Here is a 27319-nt window from a genome sequence, read left to right on the forward strand (position 1 = left end):
TTGAATCTATGTCCCCTTGTTATAGTACCCTCAACGAAGGGAAAAAGCTCCTTAGTATCCATCCTATCTGTGCCCCTCATAATTTTGTACACCTCAATCATGTCCCCCCTCAGCCTCCTCTGCTCCAAGGAAAACAAACCCAATCTTCCCAGTCTCTCTTCATAGCTGAAGCGCTCCAGCCCTGGTAACATCCTGGTGAATCTCCTCTGCACCCTCTCCAAAGCGATCACATCCTTCCTGTAGTGTGGCGACCAGAACTGCACACAGTACTCCAGCTGTGGCCTAACCAGTGTTTTATACAGCTCCATCATAACCTTCTTGCTCTTAAATTCTATGCCTCGGCTAATAAAGGCAAGTATCCCATATGCCTTCTTTACCACCTTATCTACCTGTTCCGCCGCCTTCAGGGATCTGTGAACTTGCACACCAAGATCCCTCTGACCCTCTGTCTTGCCTAGGGTCCTCCCATTCATTGTGTATTCCCTTGCCTTGTTAGTCCCTCCAAAGTGCATCACCTCGCACTTTTCCGGGTTAAATTCCATTTGCCACTGTTCCGCCCATCTGACCAACCCATCTATATCGTCCTGCAGACTGAGGCTATCCTCCTCGCTATTTACCACCCTACCAATTTTTGTATCATCAGCGAACTTACTGATCATACCTTTTACATTCATATCCAAGTCATTAATGTAGACCACAAACAGCAAGGGACCCAGCACCGATCCCTGTGGTACCCCACTGGCCACAGGCTTCCAGTCACAAAAACAACCTTCGACCATCACCCTCTGCCTTCTGCCACTAAGCCAGTTTTGTATCCAAAGTGCCAAGGCACCCTGGATTCCATGGGCTCGTACCTTCTTGACCAGTCTCCTGTGCGGGACTTTATCGAAGGCCTTACTGAAATCCATGTATACCACATCCACTGCGTTACCCTCATCCACACGCCTAGTCACCCCCTCAAAAAATTCAATCAAATTAGTCAGACATGATCTTCCCTTGACAATGCCATGTTGACTATCCCTGATTAATCCTTGCTTCTCCAAGTGGAGACTAATTTTGTCCTTCAGAATTTTTTCCAATAATTTTCCTACCACTGATGTTAGGCTCACTGGCAGGGTGTACAGCGCCAATACTTATCGGCGAACCAGAGAATGTGCAGGTTTTTGCAGGGGATCATAGGTAGTGTGCCTTTATTTGGAGAGGTCATGGAATCATCATAGAACTTTATAACATAGAAGGAGTCCACTCGGCCCATCGTGCTTGTGCCGGATCTTATAAAGAGCTGCCCAATTGGACCCACGCACCTGCTCATTCCCCATCGTCCTGCAATTCTCTCCCTTCAAGGTCCCTGAAAGTGTTAATATTTGCAGAGAGTACCCCAGTCAAAGAATATTTGCAAAAGATCCCTGGAATTTTCTCTGGATTCATCCGGTCGACTGGAGTAATAGCCGAGTAGGATCAGATTTCTGTCAGATCACAGGGATTGCATTTCATAAATAATCTCAAATAAATGAACGAATCTCCTCTCACTTGTCATCTGGATTCTAAGACACAGAATTTCACAATGTCCTGTTTTTCCATCAATCATTCGAATAATTTTCTGGTCGTTTCCACTGACGTTAACATAACTTGTGATAAATGGACTTTTTTCCATGAAACGAGTCCGAGTGCAGGGGAATAGCTGAAGCTGTTTGTTCAATGACTGTAATTAATGTAAGTCTCAATGGATCATATTTGACTCACTGGAGGGTTTTTCCAGTAATATAAGGAAGCAGGCTCATTTCGCAGTGTCAGCGGACTGTGTTTCTCATAGAAAGTGGGAACATGGATCGCAGTCAAATGCAGGGGATTCACAGATCGCCAGGTGTGAAACAAAGTGAAAGGTCAGGGTGGTCTTATTTGGCACTGCTCAAGATATCGTTTGAATTTCGGAAAATACAGAGGATTTACTATCCAATCCTGGCTGCTTTTGGTGTTCCTTGTAAGTTGGTCTATCCAGATATTATTTCTGTAATTCATGCTTTAACGTATTACTGTTCTTGCCATTTATTGACCCATCCTCACTACTGTTGGTGACCCAGGTAATTCACTCTATTAACATATGGAAACTATGTTCATTTCAATGACTGTTCTTATCATTTGTTATCCCTCCTTCGCTGCTGTTAATGTACCACGTAAGTCACTATATTCAGCTATTAGTTCTATAAACTCGCTTTCACTTTATATATGTTCGGATTATTTCTGTCACGATATCGGTGATTACTTGTGTAGAGTATATTCAGTGTGTTGTATGGATATTAACGCTCCATGTTCCCCTGACATGATTCTTTCCCAGTCGCGAATTCACTAGTCTGAGATCTCAGTGTCTTGATTTCAATATCTTCAGATCATAACCGCTGCTCAGGTTTTTTTCGGACAGCAGGTGCTGGTAATGGTTCTGATGTTGCCATCTACAGCTCCTCTGGACCCATTTTTTGTTCCTTTACTTGTCCAATTAACGCCATTATAGCCTTGCACCTTCATTCCTTTTGTCATTTAATCACTCCTGCCCACAACCCTATCCCTTTTTCCTTTCCTTCCCTCCCCCACCCACTTTGCGTTGCTCTGAACTTGCTTAAAAACTTAAATCTTCATCTTTTTAAATAGTTCTTGGGACGTGGACGTCGCTTGCAAGGCCAGCATTTATTGCCCATCCCTAATTGCCCTTGAGAAGGTTGTGGTGAGCCGCCTTCTTGAACCGCTGCAGTCCGTGCGGTGAAGGTTCTCCCACAGTGCTGTTAGGGAGGGAGTACCAGGATTTTGACCCAACGATGAAGGAACGGCGCGATATTACCAAGTCAGGATCTGTGTGGAGGGGAACGTGCAGGTGGTGTTGTTCCCGTGTGGTTGCTGCCCTTGTCCTTCTAGATGGTAGAGGTCACTTCTTTGGGAGGTGCTGTCGCAGAAGCCTTTTCGAGTTGCTGCAGTGCATCTTTAGTTGGAAAACATTGCAGCCACAGTGCGCCAGTGCTGAAGGGAGTGAATGTTTCGGGTTGTGTATGGGGTGCCAATCAAGTGGGCTGCTTTGTCTTGGATTGTGCCCATCTTCTTGAATGTTGTTGAAGCTGCACTCATCCAGGCAAGTGGAGAGTATTCCATCACACTCCTGACTTGTGCAAATTAGTTGGTGGAAAGCCTTGGGGCAGTCAGGAGGTGATTGTTGAGTATGTCCAGCATTTTCTGTTTTCATTAAAATTGTAGCTTTCGTTCAACAAAATGTTTCATCATTATACATCAGTGATTTGATTCCCAATCATTGTTCTGAAATGTGATATCATACCTGTGCAGGACAGTTGACGGACAGAACAGAGAAACGGAGGGTATCTTTCTATTATCGCTTACTCTAATTTAATGAAAATGGTCTTAGTTGCTTGAACCTAGAGTTTTATTACTTTGTTATTTGAAGCTCATGTTCCAGTATCAATTAGGAAAACTCTCATTCCTCACTAACAAGTATAAACATACAGGAGACGAAAATTCAAAATTTTTGGCAAATTTTGTTTGTGAAACCCGAGAGATAGTTTTCAGTGATCATTGATGTTATCAAACTATCTGAAGTGAAACACGCATTCTAAAGAAAGAAAAGGAAAACGGTGAATTTATATAGCGCCTTTCCCGACCTTGGGACCTCCAATAAAGCAATTCTTGAAATATGGTCACTTTCCTAATGGAGGCAATGATCTGATCAAAGCAGAAAAGGCTGGAAATACTCTTCCGGCCAGGTAGCATCTATGGAGAGAGAAACAGAGTTAACGTTTCAGATCGATGATCTTTCCTCAGAACTGGAAGCAGTAAATTAAAGTAAAGCAGTTTTTAAGCATATACAGGGCCAAGGAAAGGGGGAGTGGAAGAAAGTACAAAAGCGAAGGTCTGTGATGGGGTGGAGGGCAGAAGTGATTAAACGACAAAAGCAATGATGGTGCAAGGCAAATGGGGGTGGTAACGAACAGGAGCTGCAAATGGGCTGATTCCTCCTCCATAACCCAGGGTCACTGGATAATGGTCAGGAGCAGAACACGTGGCTGGTCGACCTCCTTAATAGTGAGCAAGAGCACAATATGGGACTCATTTACCTTCGCCAATCCAGGGTAACTGAGAACAATTAGATGACTGTGACTGCGAACTCAATTCCCACCGAGAACTTGGCTTGGCACATTCTGGAGCAGTTCAGTGCCCTGTTCCAACCATTCTTGCTCTCGCAATTGAAGCATCTCAGGCGCTCATTTTATCACTGCGCTTTTTCTGATTAATATGTCGCCATTTATTTATTTTCCAATTTAATGTACTGTATTTAAGAGGAAACGAGGTCAGCTCAAAGAATCATAGAATAGTTTCAACACGGAAGGAGGACATTCGGCCTATCGAGTCCGTGCCTGCTCTCTGCAAGAGCAATCCAGCCAGTCCGACGTCCCCGCTCTATCGCCGTATCCCTGCAATTATTTTCCCTTCAAGTATTTATCCAATTCCTTTTTGAAAGCCACGATTGAATTTGCCTCCACCACCGCCTCAGTTAATTCATTCCAGATCCTAACCACTCGCTGTGTAAAACACATTTTCCGTCATGTTACCTTTGGTTCTTTTCCAATCACCTTAAATCTATGTCCTCTGGTTCTTGACTCTTCCACCAATGGTAACGGTTTATCTCTATCTACTCTGCTAAACCTTCATGATTTTGAATACCTCTATCAAATCTCCTCTCAAACTTATTTGCTCCATGGAGAACAACCCCAGCTTCTCCATCCTATCCAAGCAACTGATGTCCCACATCTCTGGAACCATTCTAGTTAATCACTTCTGCACCCTGTCTAAGGCATTCGCGTCCTTTCCAAAGTGCGTTGCCCAGTACTGGACACAATACTCCAGTTGTTGCCGAACCAGTGTTTCATAAATGTTCAACGTAACTTCCTTGCTTTTGTACTCTATGCCTCTAGTTGTAAAGCCCACGATCCCGTATGCTTTTTTTAACCGCTTTCTCAACCTGCCCTGTCACCTTCAACGATTTGTGCACATTTACCACCAGATCTCTCTTTTCCTCCCCGAGGGAGAAAGGAATAGAACAATGTGTTGATCGGGTTCGACAGTGAAAGGTGGGAGGAGGCGCACGTGGCGCACGCATGGACCAGTTGGGCTGAATAGTTTGTTTCTGAGCTGTAAATTCTATGAAGCTATATAATCTTTTATGGTAAATAAAATGTATCGAGCAACCACTCCTGGTGACGGGTGAAATAATTAGATTCCGTCAATTCATGCAGTAACAAAGATCTCATTTTTGCCAATAACTCCGTCAGCCGTTCGCCCTGATACTGATCCTTTCTCTTTTTATTCCTTCCAGATAACGTGGTGACGATTGTGATCCTATCTCGGGGAAAGTGCGGTCTCTCCAAATGTGTCACTCGCTACCTGGTGGCAATGGCAGCAATGGACCTACTCGTTATTATCATCGATGTGATACTGCGTCATACCCGTGTTGTTTATAATGTAGAGTTCTCTTTCATAAGATACATCCCAGTGTGCAATATCCACGCCGTCCTGCTTTACACAGTCACAGACTGTTCTGTCTGGTTCACGGTCAGTTTTACCTTTGATCGATATATAGCCATTTGTTGCCAGAACCTGACAACTAAATATTGTGTGGAGAAAACGGCGACTGTGGTTCTAGCAACAATTACAGTGTTTTTCTCTTTCAAAAATATTTTCTGGTTCTTTATGTACACGAATAGATATGGTTTCAGCAGTCTATCTTGGTTTTGTGTTGTGAAAGACAGCGTTGCAGAGTCTAAGGTATGGGGCGCGTTTGAATTCTTTCATTATATTTTAACTCCATGCATTCCATTTCTTTTGGTCTTGCTGTTCAATGCTTTAACAGTTAGGTACATTTTAGTGGCCAACAGAGCCCGCAAAAGACTCCTGAATCGCGTCGGTGGAGAGAGTCCCAGTGACCCAGAGATGGAGAACCGCAGGAAATCCATGATTATATTGTACGCTATATCAGCAAATTTTATACTGTTATGGACGATATATATGATATATTCTATTTATTGGCGAATGGGTTACCTTGGTTATGAGGATGTGTATCTACCTGTGTTTGTCCGGGAGTTGGGGTTCATGTTTCAACTCATGGGTTGTTGCACCAACACCTGTATTTATGCGGTGACGCAGCGCAAATTCAGAGATGAGTTGAACAATCTGTTGAAATATCCTTTTACTGTAATTGTTAAATTAATTAAAAGATGAAAACAACTCAACACTAGAACTCAATCTCGCCTGGACTTTTATCATTTCCACCACCGACTCGACTCAGTGATCGGGACATAATGGGTCACATGAACTGTGAACTGTCACGTTCGTAGATGACACTGAGTTAGGAGGAACATTAAATTGTGTACATGGGGCAGGAAATTGTAAAATGAACAGGACAGATGAAGTGAGTGTGCGAAATTATGGTAAATGGAAGAGATAGCAGATGCACCATTGCATACATATAAAAATTTATTAAAGAAGAGAATAGTGCCAGACTGCTGCTGCACAGCTAATGTAATTCCTATGTTTAAAAAAAGAGTTAGAACCCTCCAGGGATCTATAGCCCAATTAGCTTAACATCGGTGGTAGGAGATCTAATGCAATCCTTATTCAAAGATGTAATCGAAAAAACATCAAGAAACCGAAAATATAATAAAGAACAGTCAGCTCAGATTTGAAAAGGGAATATTATGCTTCACCAACCTTATTAAATTCTTCCAAGGAGCAACAGAAAGGTTAGACAAGGGTAATGCAGTCGATGTAATGTATTTGATAATAAAAAGGCCTTCGATAAGCTACTACATAGTAGATTCATGACTAAAGTCAGAGCATGTGGAATCAGGGGACAAGTAGCAGAATGGATTGCAAGCCAGCGAGAAAACAGAAAACAGAGAGTAGAGGTTAAAGGAAGTTAATCAGACTGGCAAAAGGTGGGAGGTGGTTTTCCAAAAGGATCGGTGTTGGGACCACTGTTGTTCACTATTTTTATCAAAGATTGAGACTCGGGAATTGGAAGTAGAATTTCAAAATTAGTCGATGACACCAAATTGGATGGTACATTTAAAACCAAGGACGACTGTGACACAATGCAGGTAGACATGAATAAACTTGTAAAATGGGCATGTAATTGGCGAATGAATTTCAATATAGTTAAGTGTGACGTATTACATTTTGGTAGGAAGAATAAGGGGGCCTCATACTGCTTGGAAAATACGTCTAAACGGGGTCGAGGAGCAGAAGGATCTGGGCATTAATAATGACATAAGAAAAGCAAACCAAGAACTGGGATTCATTTCCAGAGTGATAGAATTGGAAAAAAGAGAAGATATGTTAAACTTCTATAGACCCATGGTTAGAACATACTTGGTGTACTATGAACAGTTCTGGTCTCCATGTTATAAAAAGGTTATAGACGCAATGGAGAATATAGGAACATAGGAACATGGGAACAGGAGTAGGCCATTCAGCCCTTTGTGCCTGCTCCGCCATTTGATAAGATCATGGCTGATCTGTGATTTCACTCCATATACCCGTCTTTGGCCCATATCCCTTAATACCTTTGATTGCCAAAAAGCTATCTATCTCAGATTTAAATTGAGCAATTGAGCTAGTATCAATTACCATTTGCGGAAGAGAGTTCCAAACTTCTACCACCCTTTGTGTGTCGAAATGTTTTCTAAACTCGCTCCTAAAGGTGCATAAAAGATATACTCGGATGATTCCGGAACTCAGAGGTTTTCCCGTCAGGAACGATTGAAAAGAGTGGTGCTCTTTTCTCCAGAAAAGAGAAAACTGAGAGGTAAGCTGATAGAAGTCTTTAAGATTATGGAAGTGTTAGATATGGTAGACGTGGAGGAGATGTTTCCACTTGCAGGGGAGACCAGAACTTGGGGCTATAAATATAAGATGGTCACGAATAAATCGAATAAGTAAATCAGGAGAAACATATTTTCCCAGAGTGTGGTTAGAATGTGCAACTCGCTACCACAAGGCGTAGCTGAGGCGACTAGCAAAGATGCATTGAAGGGGAAGCTAGATAAACACATGAGGGAGAAATGAATGGAAGAATATGCTGATCGGGTTCGATGAATTAGCGGGGTAGAGGCTAGTGTGGAGCATAAACTCCGCCATGGACCTGTTTGGTCGAATGGCCAATTTCTGTGCTGTCCATTCTTTGTAATTCTATGTAAATGGAGTTCAATGTGAGGAAGTGTGACTTTAACAACTTTGGAGTCAGGAAAGTAAAATCGGAGATTTTCTCAATCGTGATGAAGTCGGAACTGAAGAAGAGCAAAGAGATTTGGGAGTCCATGTAAACAAATCATTTCAAAGTACAAAAAACAATTGAAAATGCAAACAGAATATTGGACTTTATCTCAAGGGGGCTGGAATGCAAAGTGGAGAAAGTTATGCTTCAATTATATCGAGTCTTGGTCAGACCCCATCTGGAGTATTACTTTCAGTTTTGGGCACCGCACCACAGGATGCACATATTGGCCTTGGAGGGAGTGCAGCGCAGATTCAGCTGAATTATACCGGGGCTAAGAGTTCCAGATGATGAAAACAGGTTGCATAAACTTTGCATATACTTCCTTGAGTATAGGAGAATGAGGTGTGATCAGATCTAGGCGTTTAAAATATGGAAATGGAATGATAGGGTATGAAGAGATTAACTATTTCCTGTGGTGTTGGCATCAAGAACAAATCTGCACAATCTTAAAATTAGAGCTAGGCCATTCATGAGGGAAATCAGGAAGCACTTTACGGCACAAATGGTACTATAAATATAGCACTCTCCATCCCAATAGGCTGTGGATGCTGGGGGACAATTGGATTGCGATAGGTACACGTTTATTAGGTAAGGTTATCGAGGGATATGGATCATAGGCGGGTCACAAAAATCCATTGCTCTCACTCTTCAAAGCTCCAATTGAACCCAGCATCCACAGAACTCTGGGGAGAAAATTACAGATTTCCATTACCCTCTGTGTTTTATTTCATTCGTTTCGGGGATGTGGGCCTCTCTGGCAAGGCCAGCATTTATTGTCAATGCCAAATTGCGCTTGAGAAGGTAGTGGTGAGATGCCTTCTTTAATCGCTGAAGTTCATGTGGTGAAGAATCTCCCACAATGCTGTTAGGAAGGGAGTTCCAGGATTTTGACCCAGCGACGATGACGGAACGACGATATATTTCCAAGTCGGGACGGTGTGTGACTTGGAGGGGAACGTGCAGGTTGTGTTGTTCCCATGTGCCTGCTGCCCTTGTCCTTCTAGCTGGTAGAGGTCGCGGGTTTGGGAGGTGCTGTCGAAGAAGCCTTCGCGAGTTGATTCAGTGCATCCTGTAAAAAAAAAACGCTTGCTGATTTTATTCCTGAATGGACGGGCTCTAATTTAAAATTTGTGCCCTTTGTTCTTGACTCCCACATCAGAGAAAATGGTCGCATTCTACCTGCTCTATCAAATCGTGCTTTTATCATTTTAAACACCTCGATCAGATTATCACTCTGCCTGCTTTACTCAAGGAAATACGGTCCAAATTTATACAATCTGTCCTCATAGTTTACCACTCTTAGCCCCGGTATTATCCTGGTGAATCTGTCCTTCTCCCTCTCCAAGGCCACTGTATCCTTCCTGAGGGGCGGTGCAGAAAAATAAATGCAGAATCTCCAGGTTGGATCTGACCAAGGTTTCGTACAACGGAAGCATCACTTGTTCGCTTTTCTGTTCCAATCCACTTGAGATAAAGTCAATATTCCATTAATCCTTTTCATCACTTCTGTATCTGTATATCAGCTCAATATTTACATTTATTCCTGGGATGGGGGAAACATTACCAAAGCTACAGTTATTGTCCAATATCAACTGTCCTCTGAAGTGGCCCGGCAAACCACTCAGCTCTGCAAAAGCGATGCAATGAATAATAGGAATAAAACCAGATGGACCACTCATCTGAAACCTAACCAATGAATAAGAACACGACGGAGGCACACCGATCCCAATTAACTACAATCGGCCGCATTTATATGTAGGGATTTGTGCCCAAGTACGGAACAATGTCCCACAAATTAGCCTAGCATCAGACTGACATATTAAAACTTAGAGAATCATAGCTAACAGCCAATGTCCCAGACCGTTCTAACACAATCCCATAACTTGTCCTGTGCCACCGCCAGGACAGACCCACCAGCGGTGAGGGCGCAGTGGTTTACAGTCAAGTGGGAATAAGCGTGGGAGTCCTTAACATTGACTCCGGGCCCCATGAAGTCTCATGGCTTCAGCTCAAACGTGGGCCAGAAAACCTCCTGCTGATTACCAACTACCGCCCTCCCTCAGCCGATGAATCAGTACTCCTCCATATTCATCACCAGTTGAAGGAAGCACTGAGGGTAGCAAGGTGACTCTGGGAGGGGGACTTCAATGTCCATCACCAGGAATGGCTCGGTAGAATATAACTTGACTGAACTGGCCGAGTCCTGAAAGAAACAGCTGCGACAGGTGGTGAGAGAACCAAGACGATGGAATAACCTACGTGACCTCGCCCTCACCAATCTACCTGTCGCAGATGCGCCTTTCCATGGCAGTATTGGTAGGAGTGAACACTGCACAGTTCTTTTGTGATCAGGTCTTGTCTTCAAATTGAGGACACCCTCTATCAAGTTCGTCACCATCAAGCCAGATGAGTGCAGAAGATATATCTCAAAATGAGGTGTAAACATGTTGAAGCAACAGCATAGGACTGAATGCTTGCGAAATAGCGGTTGCAGTATGCTCCAGACAAAGCTAAACGATCGCACAAAGAACGGATCAAATCAAAGCTCTGAGTCCTGCCACATCCAGACGTGAATGGTGGTAGACAATTAAGCAACGATTCAGCAGGATTGTACCGGGGCTCAGAATTCTCGATGATGAAAACAGGTTACATAAACTTGGCAAGTATTTCCTTCAGTACAGGAGAATGAGGAGTGGTCTGATCCAGGCGTTTAAAATATGGAAAGGGTTTGATGGGGTATGAACAGATGAACTATTACCTCTGGTGTTGGCATCAAGAAAACATTTGCACAATCTTAAAATTACAGCTAGGCCATTGAGGAGGGAAATCAGGAAGCACTTTTCCATACAAAAGGCAGTAGAAATATGAAACTCTCCACCCCAATAGGCTTTGGATGCTGGGGGACAATTGGATTGCGATGGGTACACGTTTATTGGTAAGGTTATCAAGGGATATGAATCATAGGCGGGTCACACAAATCTATTGTTCTCCGTCTTGAAAGCTCCAATTGACCCCCAGCATTCACAGACCTTTGGAGAGAAAATTACAGATTTCCACCACCCTCTCTGTTTTATTTTATTCGTTCATGGGATTTGGGCGTCGCTGGCAAGGCCAGCATTTATTACGATGAAAAGACAAGCTGAGTTTATGACCTGAAATCTAGAAAAGTTGCTCAACCCTCATTGATTAAGGCAGCAAACTGTCCAGCAGCAGCGATTGGCAACCAGGTGCATTTTATTTATTTGTCCCATATTTTCAAACAGATGGGGCAAGAATGGACGTCCCACCGAAATTTGAACTCCGATCACTGGATTCAATGTCCAGCGTGCTCACCATTACACCATGGAAGCGCAACTCTCGGATCTTAGAAAATTCTGCTTTCGCCAGCTCTCCTATCATTAACAGCCATTGGAATCTCTCCTGATTCCAGTTCAGTGTGAATTGTGAGAGAATTATCGAAATTTACGGCACAGAAGGAGGCCATTCGGCCCATCGTGTCTGTGTCAGCCGAACAAGAGCTTTTGCAGCCTAATTCCACTTTCCAGCTCTTGATCCGTATCCTTGTAGGTTACGGCACTTCATGTGCATTTCAAAGTACTTTTTAAATGCAATGAGGGTTTCTGATTCTGCCACTCTTTCAGACAGTGAGTTCCAGACCCGCACCACCCTCTGGGTGAAAACATTTCACCTCAGCTCCCCGATAATCCTTCCACCAATTACTTAAAATCTATGCCTTCTGGTCACTGACTCCTCTGCAAAGGGAAATGGGTCCTTCCTATCCACTCTATCAAGTCCCTCATAATTTTACACACCTCAATTAAATCTCCCATCTGCATTGTCTGTTCCAGAGCTAAAAACCCCGGCCTATCCAATCTTTATTATTCTTGATGGTGTACCCCCACCCCCCCAACCCCCGCATTTTTTGATGGTGGATGTATCTATGAATGATATTTATATGAACTTCCATAAGGTTGTACATAGGAGACTGTTAACAAAATATAACATAGAGTAGTGATAATGGGATAGGGATATATACTCAAAGTGGCATGATGTGACGAGTGGTGTCTTCCAGGGATTTATATAGGGGCCTCAGCTATTCACTGTATTTATAGAATGTTATGGCACAGAAGGAGGCCATTCAGCCCATCGTGTCCATGCAGGCCGAAAAACAGATTTACAGCCTAATCCCAATTTCCAGCATTTGGTCCGAGACCCTACAGGCTCAAGTGCACATCCAAGTATTTTTTAAATGAGCTGAGTGTTTCTGCCTCTACCACACTTTCAGGCAGTGAGATCCGGACCCCCATCGCCCTTTGGGTGAAAATCTTTCTCCTCATCTCCCCTCTAATTCTTCTACGAATCACTTTAAATCTATGCCCCCTGGTCAGTGACCCCTCTATTAAAGGGAGATTGGTCCTCCCTATCCATTCTATCTGGGCCCCTCATAATTTTATACACGTCAATTAAATCTCCCCTCAGCCTCTTTTGTTCCAAAGAAAACAACCCCAGCCTATTCAATCTTTTCTCATAGCTAAAATTCTGCAGCCCTGAAAACATCATTGTAAATCTCCTCTGTACCTTCTCTCCTGCAATCACATTTTTCCTGTAATGTGGTGACCAGAGCTGTAGGCAGTGCTCAAGCTGAGTCCTAATTCGTGTTTTATACAGTTCCACCATAACCTACCTTATAGTCTATGCCTCGGCTAATAAAGGAAATTATCCAGTATGCCGCGGAAGATATGTACCCAAAGTGGCAGGATGTGACAAGCGGTGTCCCCCAGGGATCTGCACTGGAGCCTCAGCTATTCACTATATTTATAAATGACATGGATGAAGGAATTGACAGCTGTATATCCAAGTTTGCTGATGATACCAAATTAGCTGGCAACGTGAAGTGGGGGCAGAAAGTTGTAAAGGGACATTGATACATTAAATGAGTGGGCAAAACTGTGGCAGAAGGAGTTCAAAGTGGGAAAGTGTAAGGTCACCACGTTGGACCTGAGAAAGATAGATCAGAGTATTTTCTCATTGTCTAAATGGCAAGAAGTTAGTAACTGTGGATGGAGAGAGAGATTTATGGGTCCGAGCCCAGAAATCACGAAAAGCTAGAATAATTTAAAAAGCTGTTGTCCTTTATCTCACGGAGGCTGGAATACAATGGGGTGGAAATAATGTTACAGCTGTACAGAGCTCTGGTTAGATTTCATCTGGAACGCTGTATTCAGTTGTGGGCACGACACCTCAGGAAGGATAAACTGTATTGGCCTTGGAGGGGTTGCAGCACACATTCACCAGAATGATTCCACGGCTAAAAGGATTAAATTATGAGAATAAGTTGCAGAGACCACATTAATATTCCTTTGAGTACTGAAGATTAAGAAGTGAACTAATTGAGGTGTTTAAGATGATTTAAGGAATTGATAAGCTTGATACAGACCACAAGGCGGCATAACTTTAAAATTAGAGCGAGGCCATTCAGGGGTGATGTCAGGAATCATTTCTTTCCCTTTTCACTTCATCAAAACAGTTCATAATTTAAAACATCTGTTAAATCAGCACTTCGCCTTCTCTGATCCATTGCAAAGTCTCGGTATCTCAAGTCTCTGCTCAATTATAGTTTCCGATTCTTGGCATGTGACTAAGGCGGTTGGGGGAGGGGGAGATCATTGCCCAGGGGAGGTTCGGTCAGTGCCTGGGGGTCAGTGTCCGGAGAGGACAGTGTCTGGGTTCAGTGTTCTGCGGTGGTTTCAGTGTCCAGGGTGGAGGCGATGCCCAGGGTGGGGGGCGTAGGTGTCAGTACCCTGTCAGCGACTGGCGTGGGATCATTATTCCGGGACTGGGGGCAAGTGCCTAGGCGTTTAATGCCCTGGGCGGGGGTAGGGTCAGTGTCCAGGGGCGCGTCACTGTCTCGGGGACTGGCTGTGTCCCGGGAGAACAGTGGCCGGGGTGTCAGTATCCGGGGGAGAAACGTATCCGGCGGGTCAGTGTCCGGCGGAGAACAGTGTACGGGCGGTAGTGTGGGATGTTCAGTGTCCGGGGGATAACAGTGTCAGGGGTGTGCGGGAGTTGGACATTGTCCGTTGTTGTTATCAGTGTCCTGGGGCTCTCAGTGCTCTGAGGTTCAGAGCACGTCGGGGGATCAGTGGCCGTGGGAGTCGTCAGTATCCGGATGGTCAATGTCCGTGTGGTATCACTTTCTGTGGGGTTTAGTCATCAGGGGTGTCAGTGCATCAAGGGGAACTGTGCCTGGGATGAGTCAGTTTCCTGCAGGCTTTCACCATCCAGGGAGCAGGTGGGGGGTGGTGGTGCTCAGTGTGCTGGGCGGGGGGGGGGGGGGGGGGGCTGCAGTTTCGGGTGGGTGATGTTAATATCAGCGTGGGTGCATCATGATCCCTGGGGTTCAGTGACAGGGTCAGGGTAAGGTGGCGTCATGTCTGTGAGGAGGTCAGTGTCTGGGCGGGGGGCGGGTTGGGGGTTGTGCTCTGTGCCTGGAAGGGAGAAATGTCCGTGGTGATCATTGCCTGTGATGTGACAGTGTCTGGAGGTGGGGTTCAGCGTCCGGGAATGTGTTCAGTGTCGAGGGCGTCTGTGCCCTGGTGGGGGTCAGTGTCTGGGGAGATAATTGCCTGTGGGGGGACAGTGAGTTCCCACGGGGGTGGGTGGGGTGGGGTGTTGGTCAGTATCCGGAGGGTGTCAGCGTCCAGGGAGGGGATCAGGGTCGGGGTGGCGGGTTCAGAATAGACAGATGGAGCTTATGATCTGAAATCTGGACAAGGAGTTCAATCATTGTATGCGCATTCCATGGTGTAATGGTGAGCTCGGGACTCTGACGCCAGAGCTCCGACTTCGAAATCGGTTGGGCATGTTTTGAATCAATCCCTACGTTTCCCATGCGGAAGGTGTTACTTTTTGAAATGTGTACAGTAGTTGTCTCTTGGTGCAGGTCTGCTGCTGCTTTTATTCCACAATCTCAGTCTTCTACTCTCGGGTCCACTACCGCTCTGCAGGAAAAGTTTGGAAAAGCAATGCAAAGCAGCACCTACTCTCTGCCTCCCACCTCCGAACTAATTCCCTGCACAGTCAACACGTTGCCTCCAATACCATGTACTCTCATTATTGCTAGCAGTCTCCTTTGTCTCTTATGCACAGTTTAAGCCAAGGATTTCCAATATACAATGGATCGAATGCCTCTGCTGGACTTTGCAGACAAACTTACCCAGAATGCCCAGCTTTGATTGCTCTTTTACGAACGTTGGAACAGGAGGAGGCCATTCAGCCTCTCAAGCCTGTTCTGCCATTCAATGAGATCATGGCTGATCTGTATCCTAACTCCCTTCACCCGCCTTTGCTCCATATCCCCTAATACCTATGGCAAGAACAATATATCGATCTCAGGTTTAAAGTTGTTGATTGAGCAAGCATTTACTGTTTTTTGTGGGAGAGAGTTCCAAACTTCTCCCACCCTTTGCATGTAGAAGTGTTTCCTAACCTCTCCTGAATGGCCTGGCTATGGTTTTACGGTTAAGTATTCTTGCCTTAGAATCCCCACCAGCGGCAAAACTTTCTCTCCATCTGCCCTATCAATTCCTTTCAAAATTCTAAAAGGTTCAATAAAATCGAGTCTTAACCTTCTATATTGCAGGGAACGCAAGCCTCGCCTTGATTGGGCCGACTCCCCCTCGATGACATTGGCTGCAATGAAACATTCAGAATGGCCACGTTTAGTCTTTGACAGTTTTATTTTTCCTTCAATTATTATAGAATCATAGAATCGTTACAGCACAAAGGGTGGCCATTCGGCCTCTCGAGCCTGTGCCGGCTCTTTGTCATAGCAATCCAGTTAGTCCCATTTCCCTGCTCTTTCCCATAGTCCGTCATTTTTTTTCCTTCAAATATTTATCGAATTCCTTTTTCAAAGTCACAATTGAATTTGCTTCCAACACCGTTTCAGGAAGAGCATTCCAGACCAATACCACTCGCTGCGTAAAACATGATTTTCCTCACGTCACCTTTGTATTTATATGTTTATTCCCTTTAAAAAGTTATTAGTGTATCAGTTTAGACCTTCCTTTCAGGCAGTGCATTCCAGATCATAACAACTCACTGCTTAACGACAATCTTCTCATCACCTCTCTTATTCTATGCCAAGTACTTTCAATCTGTGTCCTTTGTTTCCCAAACCTTCTGCCACTGGAAGCAGTTTCTCCCTATTTATTAAAACCCTTCTTGAATTTGAACCACTCGATTAAGTCCTATCTTAATCTTCTTTGCTCCAAGGAGAACAACCGCAGCTTCTCCAGTCTCTCCACATAACTCAAGTCCTTCATCCTTGCTGGCAATCTAGTAGACCTCGGCTGTACCCTTTCTAGTGCCAGAACATCCTTCCTAAAGTAAATGCAGTTAAGATACAGATCAGCCAAATTAATCGCTGAATGGCCTCCTACTATTCCGAAGTTCCAAAATGAAACCAACTGTGCCAATCTTGCCCCACGAACTGTGGGAAAGCATTCCATTGTGTGCTCCTTGTGCAAGGACATTTCTCCAAAACCCTTCCAAACTCTCTAATTGTCATGTCTTAAACCGTTGCCTCCACAATAGAGGAAATAATCTTTCCCTATCCACTCCATTAAAATAATTCATGATTTAAATAATCTGTTTTAAAATCATAGATTATAGAATCATAGAAGTTTACAACATGGAAACAGGCCCTTCGGCCCAACATGTCCATGTCGCCCAGTTTATACCACTAAGCTAGTCCCAATTGCCTGCACTTGGCCCATATCCTTCTATACCCACCTTACACATGTAACTGTCCAAATGCTTTTAAAAAGACAAAATTGTACCCGCCTCTACTACTGCCTCTGGCAGCTCGTTCCAGACACTCACCACCCTTTGAGTGAAAAAATTGCCCCTCTGGACCCTTTTGTATCTCTCCCCTCTCACATTAAATCTATGCCCCCTTGTTATAGGCTAACCCTACCTTTGGGAAAAGATTTTGACGATCGACCTTATCTATGCCCCTCATTATTTTATAGACTTCTATAAGATCACCCCTAAACCTCCGACTCTCCAGGGAAAAAAGTCTCAGTCGATCCAACTTCTCCCTATAAGTCAAACCATCAAGTCCCGGTAGCATCCTAGTAAATCTTTTCTGCACTCTTTCTAGTTTAATAATATCCTTTCTATAATAAGGTGAGCAGAACTGTACACAGTATTCCAAGTGTGGCCTTACTAATGTCTTGTACAACTTCAACAAGACATCCCAACTCCTGTATTCAATGTTCTGACCAATGAAACCAAGCATGCTGAATGCCTTCTTCACCATCCTATCCACCTGTGACTCCACTTTCAAGGAGCTATGAACCTGTACTCCAAGATCTCTTTGTTCTATAACTCTCCCCAACGCCCTACCATTAACGGAGTAGGTCCTGGCCCGATTCGATCTACCAAAATGCATCACCTCACATTTATCTAAATTAAACTCCATCTGCCACTCATCGGCCCACTGGCCCAATTGATCAAGATCCCGTTGAAATCCCAGATAACCTTCTTCACTGTCCACAATGCCACTAAACTTGGTGTCATCTGCAAACTTACTAACCATGCCTCCTAAATTCTCATTCAAATCATCAATATAAATAAAAAATAACTGCGGACCCAGCACCGATCCCTGAGGCACACCGCTGGTCACAGGCCTCCAGTTTGAAAAACAACCCTCTGCAACCACCCTCTGTTTCTGTCGTCAATCCAATTTTGTATCCAATTGGCTACCTCACCTTGGGTCCCGTGAGTTTTAACCTTATGTAACAACGTACCATGCGGTACCTAGTCAAAGGCTTTGCTAAAGTCCATGTAGACCACGTCTACTGCACAGCCCTCATCTATCTACTTGGTTCAATGACCACTTCGCCTTCTCTGCCCCAGTGGGAAATCTCAGTCTCTCAAGTCTGTGCCCAATTATAGTTTTCCATTCTTGACATATGTCTTGGGGAGGGGGCTGGCCAGTGTCCGGCGAGGTGGGATCAGTGTACAGGGCGGGTTTAGTGTCCGTTGGGGGGATTGGACTGTGTCTGGGGATCAATGCTCCTGGGGATTCAGTGTCCTGGGGGTCAGTGCCCTGGGATTGTCAGAGTCGCGGGGTGGAGCGTCAGAGCCTTGGGCGGGGTGGGGTGGTAAGTGCCCGGGTGCCCGGTGGAGAGGTCAGTACCCCGGGGTCTCGTTCCTCAGCCCGACAATGTCAATACACAACTGACCCCTCGCGGCTACTGGCAAACATGTCCCGCCAGCAAAACTGCAAGCACTGGACAATTCTGCCCTTCCAATTTGGCTCGGCCCTGTCTCGTCCATACCTTCAGCTTCCCCTCTTTCTCCTCTGCTAAATATCGATGCTTGAGCAAACACACAGCTGAAGAAAAGGGAAGGTCTGTGATAGGATAGAGGGTAAGAGTGATTAAATGACAAAAGCGATGATGGTGCAAGGCAAGGAGGGTTTTAATGGGACAAGTTAAGAAGGAAAAGATCGGTATGGAGTGGCTGTAAATAGCAACATCAGCAACATAATGAGCAGCTGCAGTCCAATAAATCACAAATATATATATTGAAAAAATGGGAGCAGTGGTTATGGTCTAAAGTTATTGAAATCAATGTTGAGTCCCGAAGGATGTAAAATGCCTAATCGAAGGACGAGGTGCTGTTCCTAGAGCTTCCGTTGAGCTTCATTGGAACAGTGTAAGAGGCCGAGGACAGAGAGATCAGAGTGGAAGTTAATCGGGCGATTAAAATGGCAAGCGACCGGCAGGTCAGGGTCACGCTTGCTGACAGAGCGGAGGTGTTCAGCAAAGCGATCACCCAATCTGCGTATGTTCTCCCCAGTTTGGAGGAGACCGCAGCATGAGCAATGAACACAATACACTAAATTGAAAGAAATGCAAGTAAACCGCTATTTCACTTGGAAGCAGTGGTTGGGGCCCTGGACGGTGGGAAGGGAGGAGGTGAAAGGGCAGGTGTTGCATCTCCTGCGCTCGCACGGGAAGGTGCAGTGGGGAGGAGAGGTGATGTTGGGGGTGATGGAAGAGTGGACGAGGAAGTCACGGAGGGAGCAGTTCCTCGGGAATGCTGAAGGGGGAGGGGAGGGGAAGATGTGTTTGGTGGTGGGATCGCGCTGGAGTTGGAGGAAATGGCGGAGGATGATAAGTTGAATGTGGTGGTTGGTGGGGTGGAAGGTGATGGCAAGGGAGACCCTATCATGGTTCTGGGAGGGCGGCGAAGGGTTGAGAGCAGATTTGCGGGAAATTGGATGGACACGATCGAGGGCCATGTCAACTACAGTGGTGGGGAATCCTCAGTTGAGGAAAAAGGAAGACATATCAGAAGCATCGGTGTGTATGGTGACATCATCAGAAGAGGTGCGACTGAGATGGAGAAACTGGGAGAAGGGATTACAATCCTTACAGGAAGCGGGGTGGGAGGAATTGTAATCAAGGTAGCTGTTGGAATCTGTGGGCTTGTAATAGATATTGCTTGACAGCCTCTTCACGGAAATGGAGATAGAGAAGTCGAGGAAGGGAAGGGAACGTTCGGAGATGGACCGTGTGAAGGCGAGGGAAGGGTGGAAGTTTGATGTAAAGTTGATGAAATTTTCTCTTTCGGGGCGAGAGCAGGAAACGGCACTGATACAGACATCAATGTACCGGAAAAAAGTGTTGAGGGTGGGGACCTGAGTAGTTCCACGTAACCCACAAAAAGGCAGGCAGAGTTAGGACCCATATGGGTTCCCGTGGCAACACCTTTTATTTGGAGGAACTGAGTGGAGTCAAAAGAGAAGTTGTTCAACGTAAGAACAAGTTCAGTCAGATGGAGAAAGGTGGTGGTGGATGGAAGAAGCGGAAGGGCCGCACTTCGTCATGGTGGGGGATGGAAGTGTCGAGCGACTGGACGTCCATGGTGAAAAAGAGATAGTTCGGGACTGGGAACTAAAAGCTGTTAATGTGGCGGAGGGCGTAGGAGGAGACGTGGAAGTCGGAAGATATTGAACAAGGGGAGAGAAAATAGAGTTGAGCTGGGAAGAAATAAGTTCCGTGTGGGATGAACAGTCTGAAATGATGCGTTTCCCGGGACAGTCCTCTTCGTCGATCGTGGGAAGGAGTTGGAAGCGAGCTATGCCGGGTTGAGTGAATATGAGGTTAGATGACGCGTCGGGAAGATCTCCGAGGACATGAGGTCATTGACCGTCTGGGAAAGTATGGCTTGATGTTGGACGGTGGGATCATGGTCCAGGGGGAGGTAGGAGGAGGTGTCGGAGATTTCTCGTTCAGACACCACAAGTTGGAGGTCTGTTCGCCACGCAACAACAGCGCTGTCCTTTTCAGCAGGTTTAATAACAATGTCAGGGTTGGACCTGAGAGAATGGAGTGCTGTAAGTTCGGAGGGAGGTAGGTTAGAGTGAGTGGAAGAAGGAGAGAATTTGAAACGGCCGATGTCACGCCGGCAGTTCCGAAGGAAAAGTTCCAGAGAGGATAAGAGGCCAGATGAAGGGGTCCAGGTGGAACGAGAATTCTGAAAAAGGGAGAAAGGGTCCGCTGAGCGTGGGGAAGACTTCTGTCCAAAGAAGTGGGCGCGGAGGCAAAGGCGACGGAAGAACAGCTCAGCAACGTGTTGAGCTCGAAATTCATTGAGGTGGGGGCGTAAGGGGATGAAAATATCTGCGTTTAAAAGGGCGGTTTTCTGCGATCACCAGCCTATTTATCTGGGCTCAATGGCGTTTACTTGGATCATCATCGTATATCTACGTTTATCGAGATTCACTGGCACCACCAGCCTCTGTATCTCGGTTTATCGGGGTTCACTGAGATCACCAGCCTCTATATCTGGGTTTATGTGGGATTACTGGGTTCACCAATCTATATATTTGGGTTGATCAGTGTGCTGGACTGGAATCACCAGCTTATATATCTCGGTTGACCGGATTTACTGGGATCACCAGCTTATGTATCTGGGTCTATCAGAGTTTACTTGGGTCACCAGTTCATATATCTGGGCTTATCGGGTTTACTGGGATCACCAGCCTATGTATCTGGCTTCATCAGTGGGTTTTCTGGGATGATCAGTCCATATATTTGGGTTTATCAATAGATTTACTGGGATTACCAGATAATCTACCTCGGATTATCAGGGTTTATGGGGGTCACCAGCCTATATATAAATATATAGATTGATTGTGGTTAACTTTGATCACCAGCGTGTATATCGTAGTTTATTACCGATTACAGTGATCAACATAGAGTCATAGAATCAAAGGAAGATTACAGCATGGATGGAAAGAGACCATTTGGCCCATCGAATCTGTGCCAGCTCTAAGCAAGACCGATCCAGCTAGTCCCAGTCCTAAGTCCTGTTCCCGTAGCCCTGCATTTGTTTCCCTTTCAAGTTCTTATCCAGTTCCTTTAGAAGGCCATGATTGAATCTGCCTCCACCACCTCCTGGGACAGTGCATTCCAAATCCTAACCAATCGCTGTGTAAAAAAGGTTTTTCCTCATGTCACCCTTGGTTCATTTGCCAATCACATTAAATCTATGTCCTCTGGTTCTTGATTCTTCCACCAATGGGAACAGTTTCTCTCTATCTACTCTTTCTAGACTCTTTATGATTTGGAATACGCCTATCAAATCTTCTCGCAACTGTCTCTGTTCCAAGGAGAATGACCCCAGCTTCTTCAGCCTATCCATGTGACTAAAACCCCTGAAATCATTGTGGTAAATCTCTTCTGCACCCTCCCTGAGGCATTCACATCTATCCTAGAGTGGGGTGCACAGAACTGGAAACAATAGTCCAGTTGTGGCCGAACCAGTCTTTTATACAGGTTCATCATGACTTCCTTACTTTTGTATTCTGTGCCGCCATTTCAAAAGCCCAGGATCCCGTCTATTTTTTAAGACTTTTTCTCAACTTGCCCTGCCACCTTCAGCGATTTGTGCACATATACTCCGAGATCTCTCTCTTTCTGTTTATATTGCATTTCCTCGTTCTTCCTATCAATGTGTATTACTTCGCATTTTCTGCGTTAAATTTTATCTGCCACGTGCCCGCCATGCCACCAGCCTGCCTAGATCCTCCTGAAGTCTACCACTATCCTCCTCACTGTTTCCTACCCTTCCAAGATGTGTGTCATTTGCAAATTTTGAAATTGTGGCCTGTACACCCAATTCCAAGTCATTTATATATATAAAGAAAATAAGTGGTCCCAGAACCGACCCGTGGGGAACACCAATGGACACCTTCCTCCAGTCCGAAAAACAACAGTTCACCACTACTCTTTTTTCCCCCTGTCACTGGGTTTATCACGGTTTGCTTACACACCAGGCTACATATCTGGACATATTAGTGTCGGGGCTTGTCAGGTTTTCCTGCAATCCCAGCCTATATATAGGATCATTGAGATCAACAACATGTATCTCTGGTTTATTCGGGTTTGCTGGGTTCACCAGCCAATATATCTGAGTTGATCAGAGTTTACTGGGATCACCGGCCTGTACATCTGTATTTATCGCGGTTTACTGGGATTACCAGTTGATATATCTGGGTTTTGCGGGGTATGTTGGTACCGCCACTCAAAATATCTAGGTTTTTCGTGCTTGCCCAGTATCACCAACATATATATTTATGTTTTTCGTGGCTATTCACGTCCCCAGGAAGACAAGTTCTGAAGCAGCTCCTGTGTACACAGCGTGTTTGTTCAGTGACTGTAATTAAACCCAGTCAGCGCGGGACTTCATTTTCCGAACGGTTGAATTCGCTCTGCTATAATTAAGGAAAATCCGCTCAATGTTTCAATCGGAGAATTGATCCCAGCACTAGGACCAACCACCGAATCATCGCTTCTGACTGAAGGGGAAATAATGTCTCTTAGTTTTATGATCAAGCTCCAGATTCTATGGGCGCTTTATGATATACAATTGATTTACTACCCCATCCTGGCTGCGTTCGGTGTCCCGGGTAAGTTACTATCTGCACCTGGTACTTCAGGAAGCCGAGTTTATCTGTACGCGGCGTCTTAGTCCGCCTGTTCAGCTCTTTATTTTATTACTCTCCCTACATTACAACATTGACTACACTGCAAATTTCATTGGTTGTGAGGCACTTTGGAAGGTTCTAAGTTTATGAAAGACGCCATCAAAATGCAATTCTTTCTTTCTTTCCATTGCTCTTGTGTGTTTAATAATGGCCCATGGTCCACTGATGTGAATTCTCATTCATTGGTGTCAGTTCAATGAAAAGTGTGGCCTAAGTGGTCATTATTAGTCCCATTCCATGCGATCTTATTAAGATCCCGGTCTTCTTTCAGACTACAACACACGTCATGTGACTGGATCTTTCTGTTCATTAAAAGTGTGCATTCTGCTGTAAATACTGAGTCCGACTGACAAGTGAGAAAAGTTTTATGATCTCACACGGTCTGCAATTTCGGCTGGATATATTTAGTTATGTAGTTGTACAGATGAGTCCAACCAGATAAATGACCAATGCATTTATGATCCAATCTGGTTCAACTCTCTCGCTTTCCACCGCTTCATGGTTTACATTGGTGTCACTGTCTCTGAATGGTTAAATTAGAATGTTTCAGTGAGCTACTATTAATTTTATTCACGTCATTTAATGGATTCATTTCCAATAATTATTCTTCATTAACAATCTAATCCCGTGCCCGCTTGGTACAGTGCTTCGTTTCTCTGATCAGGACCCACAATCAATGTAAGGGGCGTATTCTGATAGTGAAACTCATTCAATATTTTATTCGGCATTTTCCCTATATAAATTGGAAGTTTATTGAATTCGCACTGCGGAAACGAAATAGCAAGATTAACAGTATTTGACTAGAATTCAGATCGATTTGTAATCACAGATTGGTTTGAAGGATTAGGGAGAACTGAGGACAATTATTTTCACCCAGAGGGTGATGGGAGTCCGGAACTCGCTGCCTGAAAGGGTGGTAGAGGCAGAACCCTCAACTCATTCAAACAGTTGAAGTGCCGTAACCGACATGGCGACGGACCAAGTGCTGGAAACTGGCATTAAGCTGGTTAGTTCGGTTCGACCGGCACGGACACGATGGGCCGAATCGTCTCCTTCTGTGCCGTAACTTTCTATGATTCTATGATTCTATGGTGTATTATATTACCAGTAATATTATTCCACGATTTAATGTAAATGCTCGTTGTTATAAATGTTACCTGTAATATAATTGGAAAACTTGCCTGCAAAATTAACGAAATTATATTATCATTTTCTACATTTGTATTTTTTGGTGCGGAGCATCACACATGACCCTGAATATTCAATTGCCGATCATGGAGCTTAGCTCGACTGTAACTCCTTTCATCCAATGATTGACCATTGGGAATCAGGGAACAGAGTATCAGATTGGGCCTCACTTCCAAAATATAAAACGAACAGGGATTGAAATATTTAGTATTTTAGACCAGGAGCAGAAAACTGGAATAATTATCTCAGGGCTAGATAATGTGGGCCACGACAGGCTGTTTCCGTTTCACCTTGTCCAGAACAACAGGACAGTAGCGGGCAACGCCTGCAATTGAAGGGTGAGTTGGGGCGTGAAGTCAAAAGTAAGCTGCAGAAACAATATTTATGTGTTTGAGCAGCCAATCTATGGAACAGGCTCCTTAGGGAGATGGTGGAAGCAGTTGGTATTGATTCATTAGTGAGGTTTCTTTCAGAAAATAACATTTTGGGTACAGTAGATGAGTAATATGAAACATGACGTCTGCTAAGTGTAACATGATGGGCGGGGGGGGGGGTGTGGCTGGTGGAAAGGTGGTTTTGGATCTATGGTTCTCAAACGTTTCGAAATATGAGGATTTCCTCACCTCATGTCTGGGTCTGTTGTACATTATTTGTCAGAGATTGATTGCTATGATTTATCGACAACCCCTTTATCGTTGTATCATGCGACTACCGGGAAGGTAGAAGGTGCACTCAATGGACCTTGGTGTTTTTTAATCTTGCAATTCCTCTGTTCCAATATTCCTGTCTCTCACGTACATTAATACATTGGATGGGAGGGTTTGATTTGTGTCATTGCACAGTTGCTCTCAATGGCTTGAACAAGTGACCATCGTCAATGTATGAGCACAGACAATGGGTGTTGTTAGCTCACTATTCCATTCAAAGGTTATCAGCGATTCCACCATTCCTTTTTCTCCCTGGGCCCTTTTATCCCTTCCCCAGCTCGAGACATTAAATCCAGATATCACACCAACAGCTGACACACACACACACTGCAATTCAAATACGCAAACATCTGACCTTTTATTTACCCCGCTGTCTCAAGTGTCGGTGAGGCTCTCGCTTTCCGTTTGGTTACTTTTGTATTCATTCTCGACTAAGTTTCTGTTTTCAACCATGTTTCATTTGATCCCGTTGCTTCACTTATTTGCCGAAGCCCGTCACAGCTAAAATAATCGGATTCCATCATTGGAGACAAAGTCAAGATGCAAATTCTTAACGCATTTAAGGTTATTATGAAGATCATTATTGCCCCATGTTCTATAAGCTGCTCCTTTATTTCACTGGAAATGCATCAAATTAGTGTTTTTCCTGAGTCTGGTGAATCATTTCCCTGTTTCGCTTTTTACAGTTAACGTGGTGACGATTGTGATCCTGTCTCGGGGAAAGTGCGGTCTCTCCAAATGTGTCACTCGCTACCTGGTGGCGATGGCAGCGGCAGATCTACTGGTTGTTATCTTCGATCTGATATTAAGGCAGGTTCCGATTATTTATTGGGAAAAATTTAGATTTCTGTGGTACGTTGGACTATGTAATATCCACGCCGTCCTGCTTTATGCAGTCACGGACTGTTCTGTTTGGTTCACGGTCACTTTCACCTTTGATCGATTTGTGGCCATTTGTTGCCAGAAGCTGAAAACTAAATATTGCACCGAGAAGACGGCGGCTGTGGTTCTCGGAACAGTCACTGTGCTGAGCGGCTTGAAGAATATTTTCTGGTATTTTCTGTATAGAAATGAGTATTGGCTTAATAACAGTCCCTGGTTTTGCCGCGTGACACCCGAAGTATCTCGTTCGCTGGCCTGGGCTGTCATTGAATTAATGCATTATATTTTCACGCCATTTATTCCATTTCTTTTGATTGTACTGCTCAATGTATTAACGGTCAGACACATTTTGGTGGCCAGCAGAGCCCGCAGGAGAATCCGGGGTCCGAGCAGTGGGGAGAGTTCCAGTGACCCAGAGATGGAGAACCGAAGGAAATCCATCGTTGTACTGTTTGTTATATCAGGGAATTTCATCCTGTTATGGGTGGTGTTCATGGTGTGTTCTATATTGAGGCGGTTGGATTATTTGGGATATCCTGTTCCCCTGCCCACATTTCTGCGAGAAATCGGCTTCATGCTCCAGCTCCTGAGTTGCTGCACGAACACTTTTGTTTATGCAGTGACTCAGAGGAAGTTCAGAGAGGAGTTGAGGAATGGAGTGAAATATCCCCTCGCAATGATGGTCAAATTAATTAGATGAGAAGATCTCACACTTTCTAACATTCTCAGGTATTTTTGTTTCATATTCTGTTGAATCTAATATTGGGCGTATTTAACTCTTAATATTTTGTGAAACATTTCACACTCTGCTCCCGTCTTAAAAGTAAGTTAATGTCGCCATTCTTCACGAGATAGGACCCAGATATGATCTAACTACAGATGCGGTTTGAACGTGTCATTGCCCTGGAGCGATTAGCTGCTTTAAACAGTCCTGTGCTCAACACGCAGTCCGGGGTGTTTTGGGAATGACCCCTTGTTGTGATTATTTCCAAAAAAATAATCCACTTGTGCACAATGTCCGGTCATACAGAGGATGTTTAGTACCTCAGTGTTGGTAAGTTTCTCTGATCTCTGGCACTCTTTGAAGGAAGCCTTTGTGAATAACAAGATAGACACCAGAAAACAGTCAAGGCAGCAGGTAGA

General features: G+C 44.6%; 1 protein-coding gene across 1 annotated transcript; it reads left to right on the forward strand.

Moving 5' to 3' along the window:
- Window positions 1-23224: 23224 nt before the first annotated feature.
- Window positions 23225-26876, forward strand: LOC137301995 (probable G-protein coupled receptor 139). Its single transcript, XM_067971709.1, has 2 exons — window positions 23225-23321; window positions 25981-26876. The coding sequence occupies exons 1-2, from the start codon at window positions 23225-23227 to the stop codon at window positions 26874-26876; spliced, it is 993 nt and encodes a 330-aa protein (XP_067827810.1).
- Window positions 26877-27319: the final 443 nt, after the last annotated feature.

Source organism: Heptranchias perlo, chromosome 35 (assembly GCF_035084215.1).
Source record: "Heptranchias perlo isolate sHepPer1 chromosome 35, sHepPer1.hap1, whole genome shotgun sequence".
Lineage (NCBI taxonomy): Eukaryota > Metazoa > Chordata > Chondrichthyes > Hexanchiformes > Hexanchidae > Heptranchias > Heptranchias perlo.

Coding starts and splice junctions, on each gene's coding strand:
- LOC137301995 (XM_067971709.1), top strand. CDS start 23,225: ATGTCTCTTAGTTTTATGATCAAGCTCCAGATTCTATGGGCGCTTTAT. Junction 23,322..25,980: donor GGCTGCGTTCGGTGTCCCGG/GTAAGTTACTAT, acceptor CGCTTTTTACAG/TTAACGTGGTGACGATTGTG.